Consider the following 15599-nt stretch of genomic DNA (forward strand, 5'->3'; position numbering starts at 1 on the left):
CAAATGCCGGAGTGGTACCTAACTTATAGGTCCCAGGTCGCTTCCTTCCCTTTCCCCGGACGTCGTCCCTCAAAACGTGACGGGCTAAGTTGCCTTCGATGCTGAAAGCCCAGAAATCTAAATTTTAAATCTTTTCAGATATTTGAAGCGAGCGATTTCCTTACCTCGCCCACCCACATTGACTGGCTTGTGGAAAGTTTGCAAGGAGGAGTGGTCCAAACTTGATCAGATTTCTCTGAACAGAAGCCTACTCCAATAGAAACTTCGGCGTCGGGCTATAGTTTATAGTCAGGGTCGTCATATCGAGCACAGCCGCTGGTGGAAATATGGCTTTACGCTCTAGCGTAGGGGACACAAAATTGTTTCCATAAATGCAGACCAACCTTCTGTATTTGTAACAAGGCTACTTTTGTAGGATGACTTGGACGCACTAGAGCTCGGAAAATAGACATGCAAGTACTCGACTTCATATAGCTGTTGTAGCCTGGCTTGAAGCATGAGCTGACTTCACTATCCAATATGAAGTGAAGATTTGTCTCGGATATCAACCCCTATCCATGAAAGTTTATCTTATCCATATCGTGTTCTTTTCAAAACATTTGAATGTTGAATGTTTTTATTTTAATGTCTTCGTATTATATCTTTGTCAATTTTATATCGTTGTTATAAATTACATATTGTTATTATCAATTTTATATCGTTGTTACAAATTATATATTATTGTTATTAATAGTGATATTACAACTTCATTGGAGTGTTTATTTTAGTTCTGAAGCATTCAAAACTTGCCTGCTTCACAACTTTTCAATATGCGTTTGTCAGCGACTTTATAGTTGAAACAAAATCTTCCGTCGTAAACCACGCACAATTCTTTTGCTGTTGAGTTCATGTTCTGTAATCTATTAGATCTATTTCGTTAAGTTAGGAAAGTAAATAGTGATCATAAGATAGTTGAAATTATTACGTAATTCTCCTTTATTTGTCTCTAACCACATACAGTATTAGGATTAGGGCTGAAAATATTACAACCTCTAATATAATTCGACTCCAAGTTTTAGAGATTATTTTAATTTAAAGGTACTATGAACAACAAGAATAAAATTATATACACACTTTGAAAAATGTTTTATAATAGAAAACTTACCGATTTACAGCTCATTTTCAAGATTTAAATCTCTATCTTTATTGCACCTTCCTTTTCTTGCGTTTGTCGTCTCCGTATGGAGTACTCTGGTGGTGTACTCAGTTCGATTTGAGTTCCCGTGGAATCGTAGAGAAAATACATTTATAACAAATTTTAGGTCACAATTAAATTGGTACAACAACGTAACTCATTATCATAACCTAATTTCTATATACGTCAAACCTTGACGAGACACGCAGCGGCACGGCATGGTCGCTGGAGAGAGAGAGAGAGATACAGATGGTAGTCCTGCGAGGTATGAAGCAAATCTTTTAAGTATGAGGAATTAGGCTGCAATTATACGAATTTGTTTTTTTTACGGAATGTTTCTATACTAAAAATATCGTACTATATTCTGGCCAATACAGTATTTAAGTATAATTCTTTTTGTATTCGAATTATTTTTACGAATATTCCCTATTTTCTTTGGTCTCTCATAACGGAAGAGAATAGAACATAAGAATTGTTATATTTTTGCTGGATTATAATGCTTACTTAATTTTCAGTACCTGGTAACGGAAGTAGAGTGGGATCGTGTGCTGGCTTACATAAGAGCATGACACGGCTCAGCTCCAGCCAACAAATCAATCTTGTCCCTGTTCCTGTTGGTGTTACAGTCAATCAAAATAGTACAGCTGTTGGAAGTCGTCAGAATTTGCCATCGACAACACATATTTCATGTGGAGGAGTCACTGTTACCACAACACCTTTGACGATAAGCCCAACGAAAAGTACGAGGTGAGAAATAACAAGCTCTAGGAAGTTTAATAAAATTATAGTCCTGTAAAACATGTTTTCCTTCTTCTTTTTAGGCAGAGCCCGACTTCTATAGGTAATGAAATATAATTGCTCATAAATGGTAAAGGATGGACATTGAATAACTAAAATAAATAAAATCTTACCTTGCATTCAGTTAATGAATTAGTGATTAATTCATACTGTTTCGATATTCGCTAATACATTTTTCAATTCTGTACGCTGTGAGATTGGAAACGTGTGTAGGTTCCCATCTTCTAGTAGAACCCTTCAGAGAGATAAGTAAATTAAATCCTCAGTCCTCAAAACAGTTGGGCTTCAATTTATAATAATAACTTTAATTTTAAGTATGTAACTTCATCAATACACATACAACCACCTCCAGACAGTAAGAATACCTACCAACTTTGTAACGGTTTTTTTAAGCGGCCAAGTCCACACACATGTTTACAATTTAACAGTGTACAAATGTCACTGAAAAAACATCAGCCAATACCGAAACATTATGAATTAATCTCTACTTCACTGGATGGTAAGATTTTTATTATTATAGTGAAAAGTAAATTAACAAAAAATTGGCTACCTACCAATGAATCCTCCCTTGGAAAACCTAAACACTTTTTAGACGTTTCGGAACTCACAACTGGTTCCTTCCTCAGTGGCAAGGTGAAAGGGATTAAAACTGAAAGGAGATAAAAGGTGGAAAACAAGGAATACATACAATTAAATGAAAGTAACGTACAGAGTGGATCTTGAGATGAGCAGAGCGAAGTGAAAAAGAAATGAACTGAATTAAAGAAAGCGCGGTGTCTATGTTACGTCACTGTTGCCAGATTCAAAGTAAGCATCAAAGGTAGGTACCAAAGTTCGATCAATGTTGCCAGTATCAAGGTTCAATGCAGATTTGTATTTATGAATAAAGAACGATTCTTTAATTTCCCGTTGTTTTTTTGTTTTTGCTAAACCTATTACCATATCCTGTTTTATATTATGTGAATGTTGTTTTAAATGAAGCGCCTAACCCGACATGCCCTCTTCTTGTGTCTTTTTTGATTGTCTAACATGTTCCTTAACACGCGTGTTAATATTACGCTTACTTTGGCCAATGTATGAGGAATCACATTCGCAATGGACGCGGTAAATACCTGCCTTATTTAATGGATCGACAAAATAGCTTTTAAATCCAGTGAGATTTTTTTTGTAAACTTTTGGGGAGAATACTTGAAGCAGATATGTTATGCTTTGCAAGTATACGTTGATTTTTTGTCGATAATTGTGGAAAATAAGGAATTCCTATCGAAGCTTTTGCTTCTTTGGAAGTTACCGTTTTGGGGACTTGCAACGATCTAAGTGTTTGATTAAACCACTTTGGTAAAATACACAACTTATAATCGTTTTCTTGTCCTGTTTTATATAAAAAGTATATTTCTTCATTAAGATCTTTTTTAACGGTCACAAATTAATAATGCTCTGCGAAAGAAATTCTTCCAAATATTGGGCTTGTACAGTGGCGGATGCATACATATCTGCTTCAAGTATTCCCTCCAAAAGTCTACAAAAAACATTTCACTGGATTTAAAAGTTATTTTGTTGATCCACTAAATAGGTCAGGTATTTACCGCGTCCAATGCGAAAGTGACTCCTCATATATAGGCCAAATGAAACGCAATATTAACACGCGTGTTAAGGAACATGTTAGGCAATCAAAAAAAGTCACAAGAAGAGGGCATGTCGGGTTTAGGCGCTTCATTTAAAACAACATTCGCATAATATAAAACAGGTTAAGGCAATAGGTTAAGCAAAAACAAAATACAACGGGAAATTAAAGAATTGTTCTTTATTCATAAATACAAACCTGCATTGAACCTTGATACAGGCAACATTGATCGAACTTGGGTACCTACTTTTGATACTTACTTTGAATCTGGCAACAGTGACGTAACATAGATACCGCGCTTTCTTTAATTCAGTTCATTTCTTTTTCACTTTGCTCTGCTCATCTCAGGATCCACTCCGTACGGTACTTTTATTTAGTGGTATGCATTCCTTGTTTTCCACCTTTTATCTCCTTTCCGTTTTAATCCCTTTCACCTTGCCACTGAAGAAGGAACCAGTTGTGAGTTCCGAAACGTCTAAAAAGTGTTTAGGCTTTTCAAGGGAGAATTCATTGGTAAGTAGCCAATTTTTTGTTAATTTGGATTATCCTCTCATGTATTATAGTGAAAAGTAGTTTAATTCTTTTCTGATGATCTTTCCTCTCGGAAAGTCTCTAATGTCTTCCGTTTAGGCTAATGTTATACATAAACTGTTCTTCGGTCCGATCCACTTGTATTTTATGGACCAAAGTTTGAGTCAGGATAAAAAGTAGCCTGGCCTGTTAAATCTGGCTTAAATAACTCTATATCAGTTTCAGTGGTACGGTTTTATTATTTTTATTATTGTTTAGTTTAAGATACCATAAGTATAAAAGCTAATATGTAATAATATTAACGTATTAAGTATAAAAATTATGAAAATATTGTCGCATTGGCTCAAATCATTTACTCCTAAGATCCATAAAATGACTTGAAACAATGCCCAAATGTTGATTGTATCATATTAAGCTCTTTGGCTAACCTTGCGGGAAAAAAACATTATATCATAATTCTATTCATCTTCTCAGGTATATGTTCTGATTTTTCTGTTTGATAGGACTAACATCGAAAATTAAGTTTCCAAGAAAAATAGACAGACAGCTGATTTTTTTTTCTTTTTTAATCAGTACAATTACATTCTCGTGTTTTGACTTTTCTTTTGTCTTCTCTATTTTTATCTATGATCATTAGTTAAGTGATTGATAAAATACTTGAGGGACAAATTCCGTGTTTCAGGTATAATCCAATCTGTATAATAACATCTTATCAGATGGTCCAGTGGGAATTGTGTGTGATGACTTTTGTTTAATTATTCCAATTTGTCCAACTTAAATTTTTTGTCGAGCTCCTTCGTGGCTAAGCGGTTAGCGTAAGCACCTTTGGCGTGGGAGATCCGGGTTCGGTTTTCGGCGGGAGCTCATGTGATTCAGATTCCGCGTTAATCAGTAGGTCCCGTCTCATATAGCTGAAAGGTACGTTAAATTCAAAATCACCTCACCTTAAATTTTTAGTAGTGTTTAATGATGTATTTATAGTGTAATTATACAAATAATATTATTTGTTGGTTGTTTGGGAGCAGAGGATGTTACTGAAAATTACACAGTACAGTGCTCATTTTTGGTTGAGGAGAGAGGGGCAGCCGTATGGATAGTGAAGGTTGCACGAAATAATAAATAAATGAGTAAAATAAAACAATAGACAGAATAAGAAACCGAATTGATGTAACATTCCTACAATCGTTAGAAAATTGATTTTTATATTTCTGAGGAAATCCTGAAATAGTTATTGTGAATCGTAACTGGTTTATAAGATGATATACAAATATAACTTAAAGAGATGTTCTCTTGTCTATGGATAATTGAAGGTACTTGATTTTAGAAGAACTGTAGAATCAGGTTACCAGTCCATTAATTATTTTTCTTAGATTTATCTGAAATAATACATACAAGCTTATTTCACCAGACCAAAAAGCGGGTCATTCCTAGTGTATTCTCACTAGTAACTCACTCTTTTTTTAAAATCAATAACATCTAAAATTTCTAATATACTGTAGTCTCCACCCGACAGTTCAGATACTCCTACTGTTGTTCCGCTTCTGCTCCAAGTAGTTTGAGAGCAGTGTTGCGAAGTGTCGCAGATCCAATTCAAAAGCCTGTGCAGGACAACACCATGATCGTAAATTTTTCTGGGTTCTCTTGTTTACTTCTACTTGGAGCATTTTACCAATTACTTCAGCATTTATTTTTATTTATTACCTGTAGCCCCGCGTAGCGTAGTCACTAACGCTCTCGCCTTCGGTGCGAGCGGTCCCGGGTCAGATTCCCGGTGGGGGCACTCGGTCGAAAAAGTGTAAAAAGCTTTTTCAGGCCAGCCACCCTGAATGAGGTTTTCCTCATTCACACCAGGCAAATGCCGGAGTGGTACCTAACTTATAGGTCCCAGGCCGCTTCTTTCCCTTTCCCCGGATAGTGTGCTCGTCGAGGGACGTCATTCCTCAAACGTGACGGGCTAAATGGCCATAGATGCTGAAAGCCCAGAAATCTAAGCCCTAAACTCTAAACCCTTATTTATTACCTGTCATGCCTCCTTTAGCTTATAGGGAACCACAATGACATGTTGAACTAAGATTTCATTTCATAGAACAAACAACATAACTCGTGTAGCATACAATAAATCCAGTTGACGATATTGATAATGCAGTAAAGTACCTATTTGTGGAAAGTGTTTCTTCAAGAATAACTTTAGTAGATATCAACACTTCATTTAGCGAGTACGATTAATGTTCTGTGTAGTGAACTTATCGAAAATGTGATTACATTTTTTTCTTTCTCCTGCCTTCCTTTCAGTGGAAGCATATCTGCGTTGAGGGAAGAGAGGGACTTGATTGCTTCTGTTTCATCATCGTTTCATCAATTTGCTGTTCAAAATATTAACCCTGTAATCGTTCAGTCTGGCAGAGAACTCGGTAGGTATCTTAAATACTGCTTTTATCCGTGTTGTTAGAACCAAAATATAAACATTGCTTTGTGAAGACATGTTACAACAGAAATTTGAATGCGTATAGAAATTACGCGAGCTGCTTATAAATGCAAAAGAAAGAGGAAAAACAACGTTGCATGTATCTAAGCAAATATTAGGATGCCAGGCATAAACACTGTCATTTATATGTTTGTGAACTGTAGGAATGCAGTTATAATTATTATGTGATTAAATTTGCGTATCAAACTACTTATTGTGTATCTCGAGTACAGAGGTCCACTTTCCGAATTAATGAAGAATAGAAAGAAAGTTTCTAATATCGACGGGCTGTTCGTGTTGTTTGTACGAGAGTCATTTAAGTCGAAGTGGCAACATAGTTGTGAAATGGAATGTAGTGAATCACTCACCTCAAGAAGCTTACAGTCCTTCGATATAGTCTCCGCCAGCCTGTTGAACTCTTCGCCAGATGTCTGGTAACTATTGAATACCTGTCAAAGCCCCACTTTGTGAGAACGCGTTGTCAGTGCACCCTAAGGCACGAACAATACTGGGAATCTCTCTGAAACGTTTGCCCCTGAAAGGTTCTTTCATTTTTGGGAAAAGATCAAAATCGCAGGGGCTTATATCCGGGGAGTATGGCGGGTGCCCCAGTACCTCCCAACCCCATCGTTGTAACAGAGTCTATACTGGATTGGCTGTGTGGCATCTGGCATTGTCGTATAGGAGTATTGGTCCAGACTCCGGAGGTGTGGACGTTTGCGCCGCAATGATGATCGCAAATAGTGACAGAGGTATGAAGCATAGTATGCAGCATTGATGGTATCGCCCGGTGAAACTTGATGTGACAGGATAATGCCTTCGTGGTCATATGATACTATCATCATCACCTTTACGTTTTCTTTCTCTTGCGTAAGCTTTTTCGATCGTGGGGATTCTCGGTGGCGCCATTCATTCGACTGACGTTTCAATTCGAGATCGTACGATCTTCGCCACGTTTCGTCACTTGTAGTAATGCGGTGCAAGAAGTCATCTTCCTCATTGTAACGTTGAAGGTGTAGGCGCCCACATTCCCACCTATGCCACTTTTGAACCTCGGTCAGAGCATGGGGTACCCATTTGGCTGCAATTTTCCGCATGCCAAGATCTTGTGTTAGCATGCGGAATACTGATCCGGAAGAAATGTTCAGCTCGTGCGCTGATCACCGTCAAGCAGTGTCCGTAGTCTTGCAAGATGAATTTCGTCCATAGCCGTTCCCATATGCCCTCCACCGTGCTTTTTGTCTGTTAACTGTCGTCCCGCCTGAAATGCTGCAACCCATCTCGCCACTGTCCGATACGGTAGAGCAGCCTCACCACAGGCCTCTCCTAATCTTCTGTGAATCGTCCTGCACTTCGCCCTCGTGCCACGTGGAATTTCATAAACACACGCTGTTCTGTACGCATGAACATTCGTTAGAGCGGTATTTCACTCAACAATCGCTTTAACAATGTCTACTTGCCACACACGCCGTAATATGGACCGCAGCAGCGTTGAATTGACTCTACACATCCACGGAACACCCTACGTTCGTCATTTGTCTCCTGCCCACACGACACTCCAATCGTAGCAGTGTTGCCAGTTCGAGTTAAATGACCCTCGTATTATTAGTTTTGTTTCAGGAAACTGATTATCCATTAATGTCATGTTGCGCCCACGTTTGTACGTTATACTTGTTTCTTTGAACACTCTTTTTGATTTGTATAGAAACCTGATTCTTTTAATGTTGTGTTGTACGTATGTCCAATCGCAATTTCTTCTTTATTTCTAGTCATATATGTGTGCTGTGATTGAGGCATCTATGTTATTTTGTGCGTGTGTAGAATTCATCGCATTCGCGTGATCTCAGAAACGCGTAAAGTGATATTAGTATCGATGAAATAACTTCTACATATTCAATTTACCCCTGTTTCTATGTTTCTTAAATAGTTAGCTGGATAGTGGGACCTATCCATGTTTTAGATTCTATCTTATACGAATCTGCGGATTTGGTGGTAGATATACTGGGTGATCAAGAAGTTACGCAACCCATAGATGTACGACAAAACATTGTAAGTAGTCACCATTTACTGAATCACATATGTGCACACTTCGTATGTTCTTGAGCACGCGCTGGAGGGTTACACGTAAGATACCGACAGTTTGACAGTCTGTAGTTCTTCCAAAGTGTGCGAATAGATTATGTTGTGTAAGTTGTTGACTTCCGATATCCCCATAAGAAAAAAGTTGAGAGACTGGGCTGGCCAATGTTATGCTTTGATATCACTTATTCCAAATACTCCACGGTCACATGAGCAGTATGGAAGTGTCATTGTCCTGTTGAAATCGTGTCCTTTCCTTTTCGTTATCAGTCAGAGCAATAAAAAATGCCTTAACCAGCTGAACATAACTTTCACTGTTGATTGTCAGGCGGAAGAAGAGAACGAAAAGAATTTTTCAGAGATATGACGCACTATATACCGATCTTTTGGCGTGAAGAGAAGAATCATGCAGGTCTTGCGGATTGCGAAGTCAACCAGAAATGCAAATTTTTTGAATTTACATACCTATCAAGGTAAAACCAAACCTCGTCTGATCAATCCAACTTCTTCTTATCAGTATTATGTATTTCATGAACAACTGACAATCTCACTTCACCTGAGGGAATCTACTGGTATAGCAGATACACCTGCACAACTCAAATTTTGATTGGAAACATTCCTCACAGCGGTATGTGCTGTACAGTAAGACAACTCTGGCTAGACAATCTAGACAAGGTCTTCTGCGGACTATTCTTCATTGCTGCACTAATATCTGCAATTTTCCCTCAATGAGAACCGTCGGTCTGCCATTTCGGAAGACATTGACACTCTTCAGTCTTCTTCAATTTATCGTGAAGACTTTTAATGGTTGATTTATTCAGAGATACCTTCCCGAAATGCGCCTCTGCCGCGGTGGTTGCATAACTTAAAACTCCTTATGTGTTCTTCCAAAATAAAAGTTCTTTCCTCCAGTGTATGCATCATGCTGCTATGGTGCTTTACTAAAGTTTCTACCCTTAATTATCACTATCTGCCATCTGCAAGAAAGAAAGAAAAAAGATTATATATTTGCGCCATGGGTTGCGTTAATTTTTGATCATTGTGTATATCGTATGTATTATTATGTAGGCTTTTTCATGGGTTGTATGTTTTACTGTTCTTTTACTTATTATTATTATTATTATTATTATTATTATTATTATTATTATTATTATTATTATTTACGTGTGTTTTCTCCTTTTTAGTGCTTCCGTTGTCCTCGTCCACTAGTGCACCTAGCAATACAGCGCAGCTGACACAATCAGGAAATCGTCTGCATTCCCCTTTCCATTTGTCTCAAACTGCCATGATTTCTGCACTAAGCAATTCAGGAACTACAAGTCCCCTGAATCAATCGGGTACAGTAGTATCATCATCATCATCACCACTTAGTCAATCAACGTCCATAACCTCTACGACCAATCACCCATGCGGAGCTCACACTGTCACATCACAAACACTGCCAACCACTGTTATGACATCAAGTCAAACAACTCCCCGACGAGCAAATACAAGTATTACAATTATTTCGAACAATCAACAGCAGAATATGGGGCTCGCAACGTCACAGGTAATTATTTAATATTTTATATGTTAAATTATGAATGCGAACCAAACCTGTTAAGCTAAATACGGTTATATGCTTGATTACGTTCCTAGATTAAGAGAAGATATTTTCCGGCGCTGCTTTTTGTATTTTTTTTTCAGAAACAAAAAAAAAAATGAAGTTTAGCGTCCCTTTTCAGCAGTGAAGTTATATAACCCGTGTGTCTACAGTTTAAGGTGAAATTCGAACCACCGTAATGAGTTCAAATTGTATTGCTATCCCTCCGGGAATCGAACTCGGTACACACTCGCTAGCCAGTAGACCCGCTGGGAAGCCTAGAAAATAATCATACATTTAATATTTACAACGATAACGTGTATTTACCGTGTATTTATTTTAGCTAGTATTTAGGGCAAAAGTGCTATTTTAACTGGCACTAGTTACATATTAGAAGAAGAAAAAATGATATAATTAATGTCATGAATAATGTTGATTTGTGAATGTTTATTTTTTCTGTCGCCAGGTAGAAATGTTTGTTTATTCGTTGTTATGACAGTGATCTGGTTACTAAAGTAACAGTTTCGTTACCATGTACTTGTTTATATATAATTATGAAAATATAACAAACCAAGACATCGTATAATACAGACGTGTATCGCATTGCAATTAATAATTATTTCGAAATATAATGTATTTATGTGATTGGATCTAATGTGTAATCCTTTATCTTCATAGTAAGCAGTAAATAATTTTAGATGGAATATGCTACGAGATTGGAAAAAAATCGAACTGTGGCGTTATATGTTCAAAGTAGTATACATCCATTTTGATAAGTAATTTCGAGATATTGGTTAACCTTTTGAATACGGGACCTCTGTTCGTAAGTAATGTCAATATCACAGCGAGAAAATCAAAAAATGTTGAGTAATTGTCATACGATTGTAAGGCAAGCCCGAATAGGTGTAGTTTCACGAAACTTAAAGCATTTTACACACAACGAATTGAAGTTAACGTTAGTGTAAGTGTACTGGCGAAAGCACGTGTGTGTGTGTTGGGGGGGGGGGGCAGTATGCTTTGGCAAACAAATTCCTGTACTTAGTAGGTATTAGTTCCATTGGTTCCTATAGGGGATCTAGGCAATTGTTGATGTGATTCATTCGCTATCTCGTGAGTACAAGTTTCTGCTAGTTAGAATGTGGTGTGTAGTTCTTTCCGCTGACATTCTTTTGTGAACTTTCGAACGCCATCAAATTTGACATACTTTTCCATTTGTAATTTTTAAATTGGCCCCGGCTCCCTGGGATCATCCACATACACGAGCATTTCAAACAGCGAGCAGGGCCCCTACAGTACATAGCTAAGCGTTAGCAGAAATCTGTAACTCCGAACCGTTTCTGAGAAAATGGCCCGGGGTCAGACTTTGTGAACATCCTGTATATTTGTATAAAGTTTTTATGGAATGCTTACTATTGTGTTGACTGTTTAGTTAAAGAGACACTTTAAAAAATGTATTTTGTAATAATAATTAATTAAGCAACTATCTCATTATAAATTTTAGTGTTGAAATGTGTAACTGGACACAAGAGACCTATATTTATAGTATAGTATGAAGTAATGGTACTCATGTATTGCACATTCCAATTTTTAACACGATTATTATTTCAGCAAAAGCTGTTATTATCATCAGCTTGCTGTATAACAGACTTGTATTCTAATGTGGTCTGATGACTTGCTGAAATAATAACCATATTAAACGTTGGAACCAACAATAAGAAACGAACATTTTTTTATTCAGTCTTGGAAATTTATATGCAATTTTATATATATTTTTTCAGCGAATCAGTGTCTTTGAACCATTCCCAATGCGAGACACGATACAACATTTCTGTGAGAAACACCTCGACAAGATTAAGCTATATATGGACAAAGTATCTGTCAGAATCCCGCCACCTGCCAAGTGCACGATCGAAGGTAATAACCTAATATTTTTTTTATATATTGAAGGTTATTTCTCTTCCTATGTTTCCAGCAATCTATTTAGTTTCTTTTGCGATATTTCGAGGTTGATTTGTATCTAATTGTCAATCGAAATTGCTTCCTCTGTTGTTAATCTTTAAAATTGCAATCCTCATTTAGATTTTAAAAAAAGGCCTAAAAAACCTGGAAAATGTCTGGAATTTAACCAGAAATCTACACTTTTCTCAAAGTTAAAATTTTTCACTACATATGTTTATTTTCTTTAAGGACTTACGTTTTGTGAGTACGTGAATGACGACTACGGGTAGATCTAAGCTAAGCCTGTCTTTCTGCTTGCTTGTGACAGCCTTTTCTTTATTTTTCTTTTCTTCATTATTTCTTTACTGTTTCCTTAGCCAGAGTTTTCACAAACCTGGAAAGTCTTGAGACGGATTTTTTTTTTTTTAAGCAATTCGAAACAGGCTTTTTGTTACAGGTACATCCCATGTAATATAGGAAACCTTTTTCTCATTTTAATTTACATATATTGATAAAGGTACTGTTTGCGTTACAACCAGGTTCATTTTTTGTGTTAGAAAGTATATTTGAGATAAAAGTAATTTACTTCTACTTCTATGTAACTACTATTAGTAAATTTTAAAGAAATCATACAAAGAAAGCTAATTTTAAGTTAATACGAAACATTGAAAGTTTTGCACTTAAAATACTCCAATTGAAACTTTGTTACTTACAGAATTATTGTACAATCCGCGGCAAAAAACCTGCAACATGAGGATGTAAGTTTATTGTGAAACTACGCCTAACAGCACAGGGAATGAACATAACGTCTAAGTGGAACGAATCACGCCAGAATAAACCTCGGCCTCCTCCCGTGCACACTTATTTTGGAGCAAAAGACTTCGTCATTTCACAATAAACTTATATGCTCATGTTGCAGGTTTTTTGCCGCGGATTGTACAAGCGCGAAGTATAAATGAACTTGCATAGCTAGAATTACTTCTTTCAGTTCAAGGACTTCTGAATATCACTTTTAAACTAGGTTTAGTCTAGATGTACTAAAAGTACACTTTGTAAAGAAAAAATAGCGACACCTCAGATCTCAAGCTAACTCACTCAGAAAACCATAGTTGGAGCCCGTTAGAAAAGAAATAGAAGGAAACGAAGAGTGGGATAGTTCATTTGCGTTATCTGTGACACCTGTGGTGTACGACATCGCTTGTCAATCTTTTGTGTATCAGTAATATTTTCGATAGATGGCACTGAGTGCGTCTCGTAAATTATTGTAGTGAGAATTCTGCACTGCATTTGTGATGTGTAGGCTGAGGTAAATAGCATTTTATGATTGTTCTTTGCTTTCTCATTGTTTGGACAGTGTTAAGTGGCAAAATTGTTGTTGTGCTGCGTTGTTTGTCTGTGATATTGTTGCTACATGTGGACTGTAAGCAAATAAGATGGGTAAGAAATGTGACTTGTTGCCATGTGAACAATACATAATTCTTGCTTTGCGCAGCTAAGGCAAATCTCTAAAGGAATAGATGGAATACTGAAAATCCATAATTCTACGGCACGAAGAGTAATTCACAAGTGGAAACAGCATAACAAATCGTCCCTTCGTCAACAATGTGAAAAGAAAAGAAAGCATCACCCAGAGCAGATTGATAAATGAAATCAATTGCACCGCAGATTTAAGGAGTGATTTCCCTAAAACTCGCTTCTGTAGTTTGACATGATTTTGGAACTGCAGTTACTCGTACAACTGTATTGCCTTGACTCTATGAAGAGGATATTACAAAGAAGAAACCGCGTAGAAAGTCGAAACTGACAAAACACAGAGGACTTCAACATGTAGTTTTGTGAGTCGATATCCAACTTGGACATATGGCAACTGAAAGCACGTCGTTTTCTTCGTTGAAAAGAAGTTTAGAATAGTGGGAAACGATGGTGGTGTGAAATTGTGGATACGAACAAGCAAGGAACTTGACAAGGATTTTGTTTAAGAGATGCAAATATTCAGTTACTGAGTAATGGTATGGGCATGGTTCACCGTTAAAGACGTCAGAACGACGGATATATGTGAAGGATCGTTTGATGCACAAAAATATCTTCAAATTCTGGTACGAAAAGTTCTTACAACAGCGAAAGATGACTTTTCTGAAGAAAATTTGGACTACTTCCTTTTCCAGGACGATAATGCTTCGTGTCACCGAGCGAAAATCGTTAATACGTGGTTCATGAATATGACTATTTAGAGACTTTTGTGGCCTACAAACTCACCCGACATGAATCCAGTTGAAAATTTGTGGATCAATATGAGTAGAAGGTTCAATAGACAACTATCTCAAATAGAATGGAATTCAAGGAAGAGATAATCCGGGTGTTATTCCGTGATATCGAGGTTCCATTTTGCAATAGCTTTGTTACCAAAGGTCTCCGATGATTCGCTGTACTGCGGAAAACCCATGGTGCACATACAAAATACTAGTTTGGTGTAACGTACTTCCCGATGTTTGCACACAATATGTCTTACCCTTAAGGAATTCAATTTCTTGTTTTCTGCTATTGTTTTTGATCTTTTCCAGTTTTATGTATAACTCTTCCTATAAACGATTTTGCTCAAAACACACATACCTACTTATATATGCATATACATTCATTAAATTCATGTCGAAAGCCTGAAACTGTGGCGCAAGTATTAAGAATGAACTGCTCATTAGGAATATGCATTGTAATATTATCAGGAATTCATGTAAAAAATCATATTGATTAATGTATGTTGCAAAAACTATTTCCGAGCAAGTGTCGCTATTTTTTCTTTACAGAGTGTATTAATTGTGAATCCGGAATATTTTATTCTGTATTTCGTAACTTCTTCATTTCTGTCATGATGCGCCCTTGTAATTTTTAAACTAGTAGAAAAAAAAGAAGAAAAAAAACTGAAATGTTGTACCATGCAAATATCGAAAGGGGAACATTATTTGACACACATCGTGATACCACCAAGTTAACAGTGTTGCCAATTCAACATAAAGTTATATTTTTCGAATTTCACTACATCAAGTTATTACATATTTCGAATCTACATGTAACACACTTGTTATGCAGCATTGCAAACTAAGGACGCCACAACATCACAAACATCAAAAAATAACAAAATTCTAGACGGTCGACGTAATATAGATCCAAAGTATCTTGGTGTCGAACACTGCGGCCATCGTATGGCGTATTTCAAACAAGTAGAAACAGAGTTACAAGAAATTAAAAATTTGAGTCTTTTCAAAAGACTACTTCGAAAAAGTGTTTAGATAAGTATTACATCCAATTACGTACCTGGTTTTCAATATACATAAAGATGATAATGCCGTGTACAGCAATTTGATATCTCGAACCTCTTTGAAGATAAGAAAAAAATGTAAAATTTTATATATTC

General features: G+C 36.7%; 1 protein-coding gene across 4 annotated transcripts in view; it reads left to right on the plus strand.

Annotated features, from left to right (window-relative positions):
• Window positions 1–15599, plus strand: part of melt (ventricular zone expressed PH domain-containing protein melted) — a 94862-nt gene that overhangs the window by 54682 nt on the left and 24581 nt on the right. For all 4 annotated transcript variants that reach the window (XM_081739796.1, XM_081739794.1, XM_081739797.1 and 1 more), the window contains exons 10-13: window positions 1690–1921; window positions 6420–6538; window positions 9855–10219; window positions 12031–12166. In XM_081739796.1, coding sequence (XP_081595922.1) covers window positions 1690–1921; window positions 6420–6538; window positions 9855–10219; window positions 12031–12166 — 852 coding nt within the window. The remainder of the gene's footprint in view (window positions 1–1689; window positions 1922–6419; window positions 6539–9854; window positions 10220–12030; window positions 12167–15599) is intronic.

This window comes from Thermobia domestica, chromosome 15 (genome assembly GCF_964235325.1).
Source record: "Thermobia domestica chromosome 15, izTheDome1.hap1.1, whole genome shotgun sequence".
Classification (NCBI taxonomy): Eukaryota; Metazoa; Arthropoda; class Insecta; order Zygentoma; family Lepismatidae; genus Thermobia; species Thermobia domestica.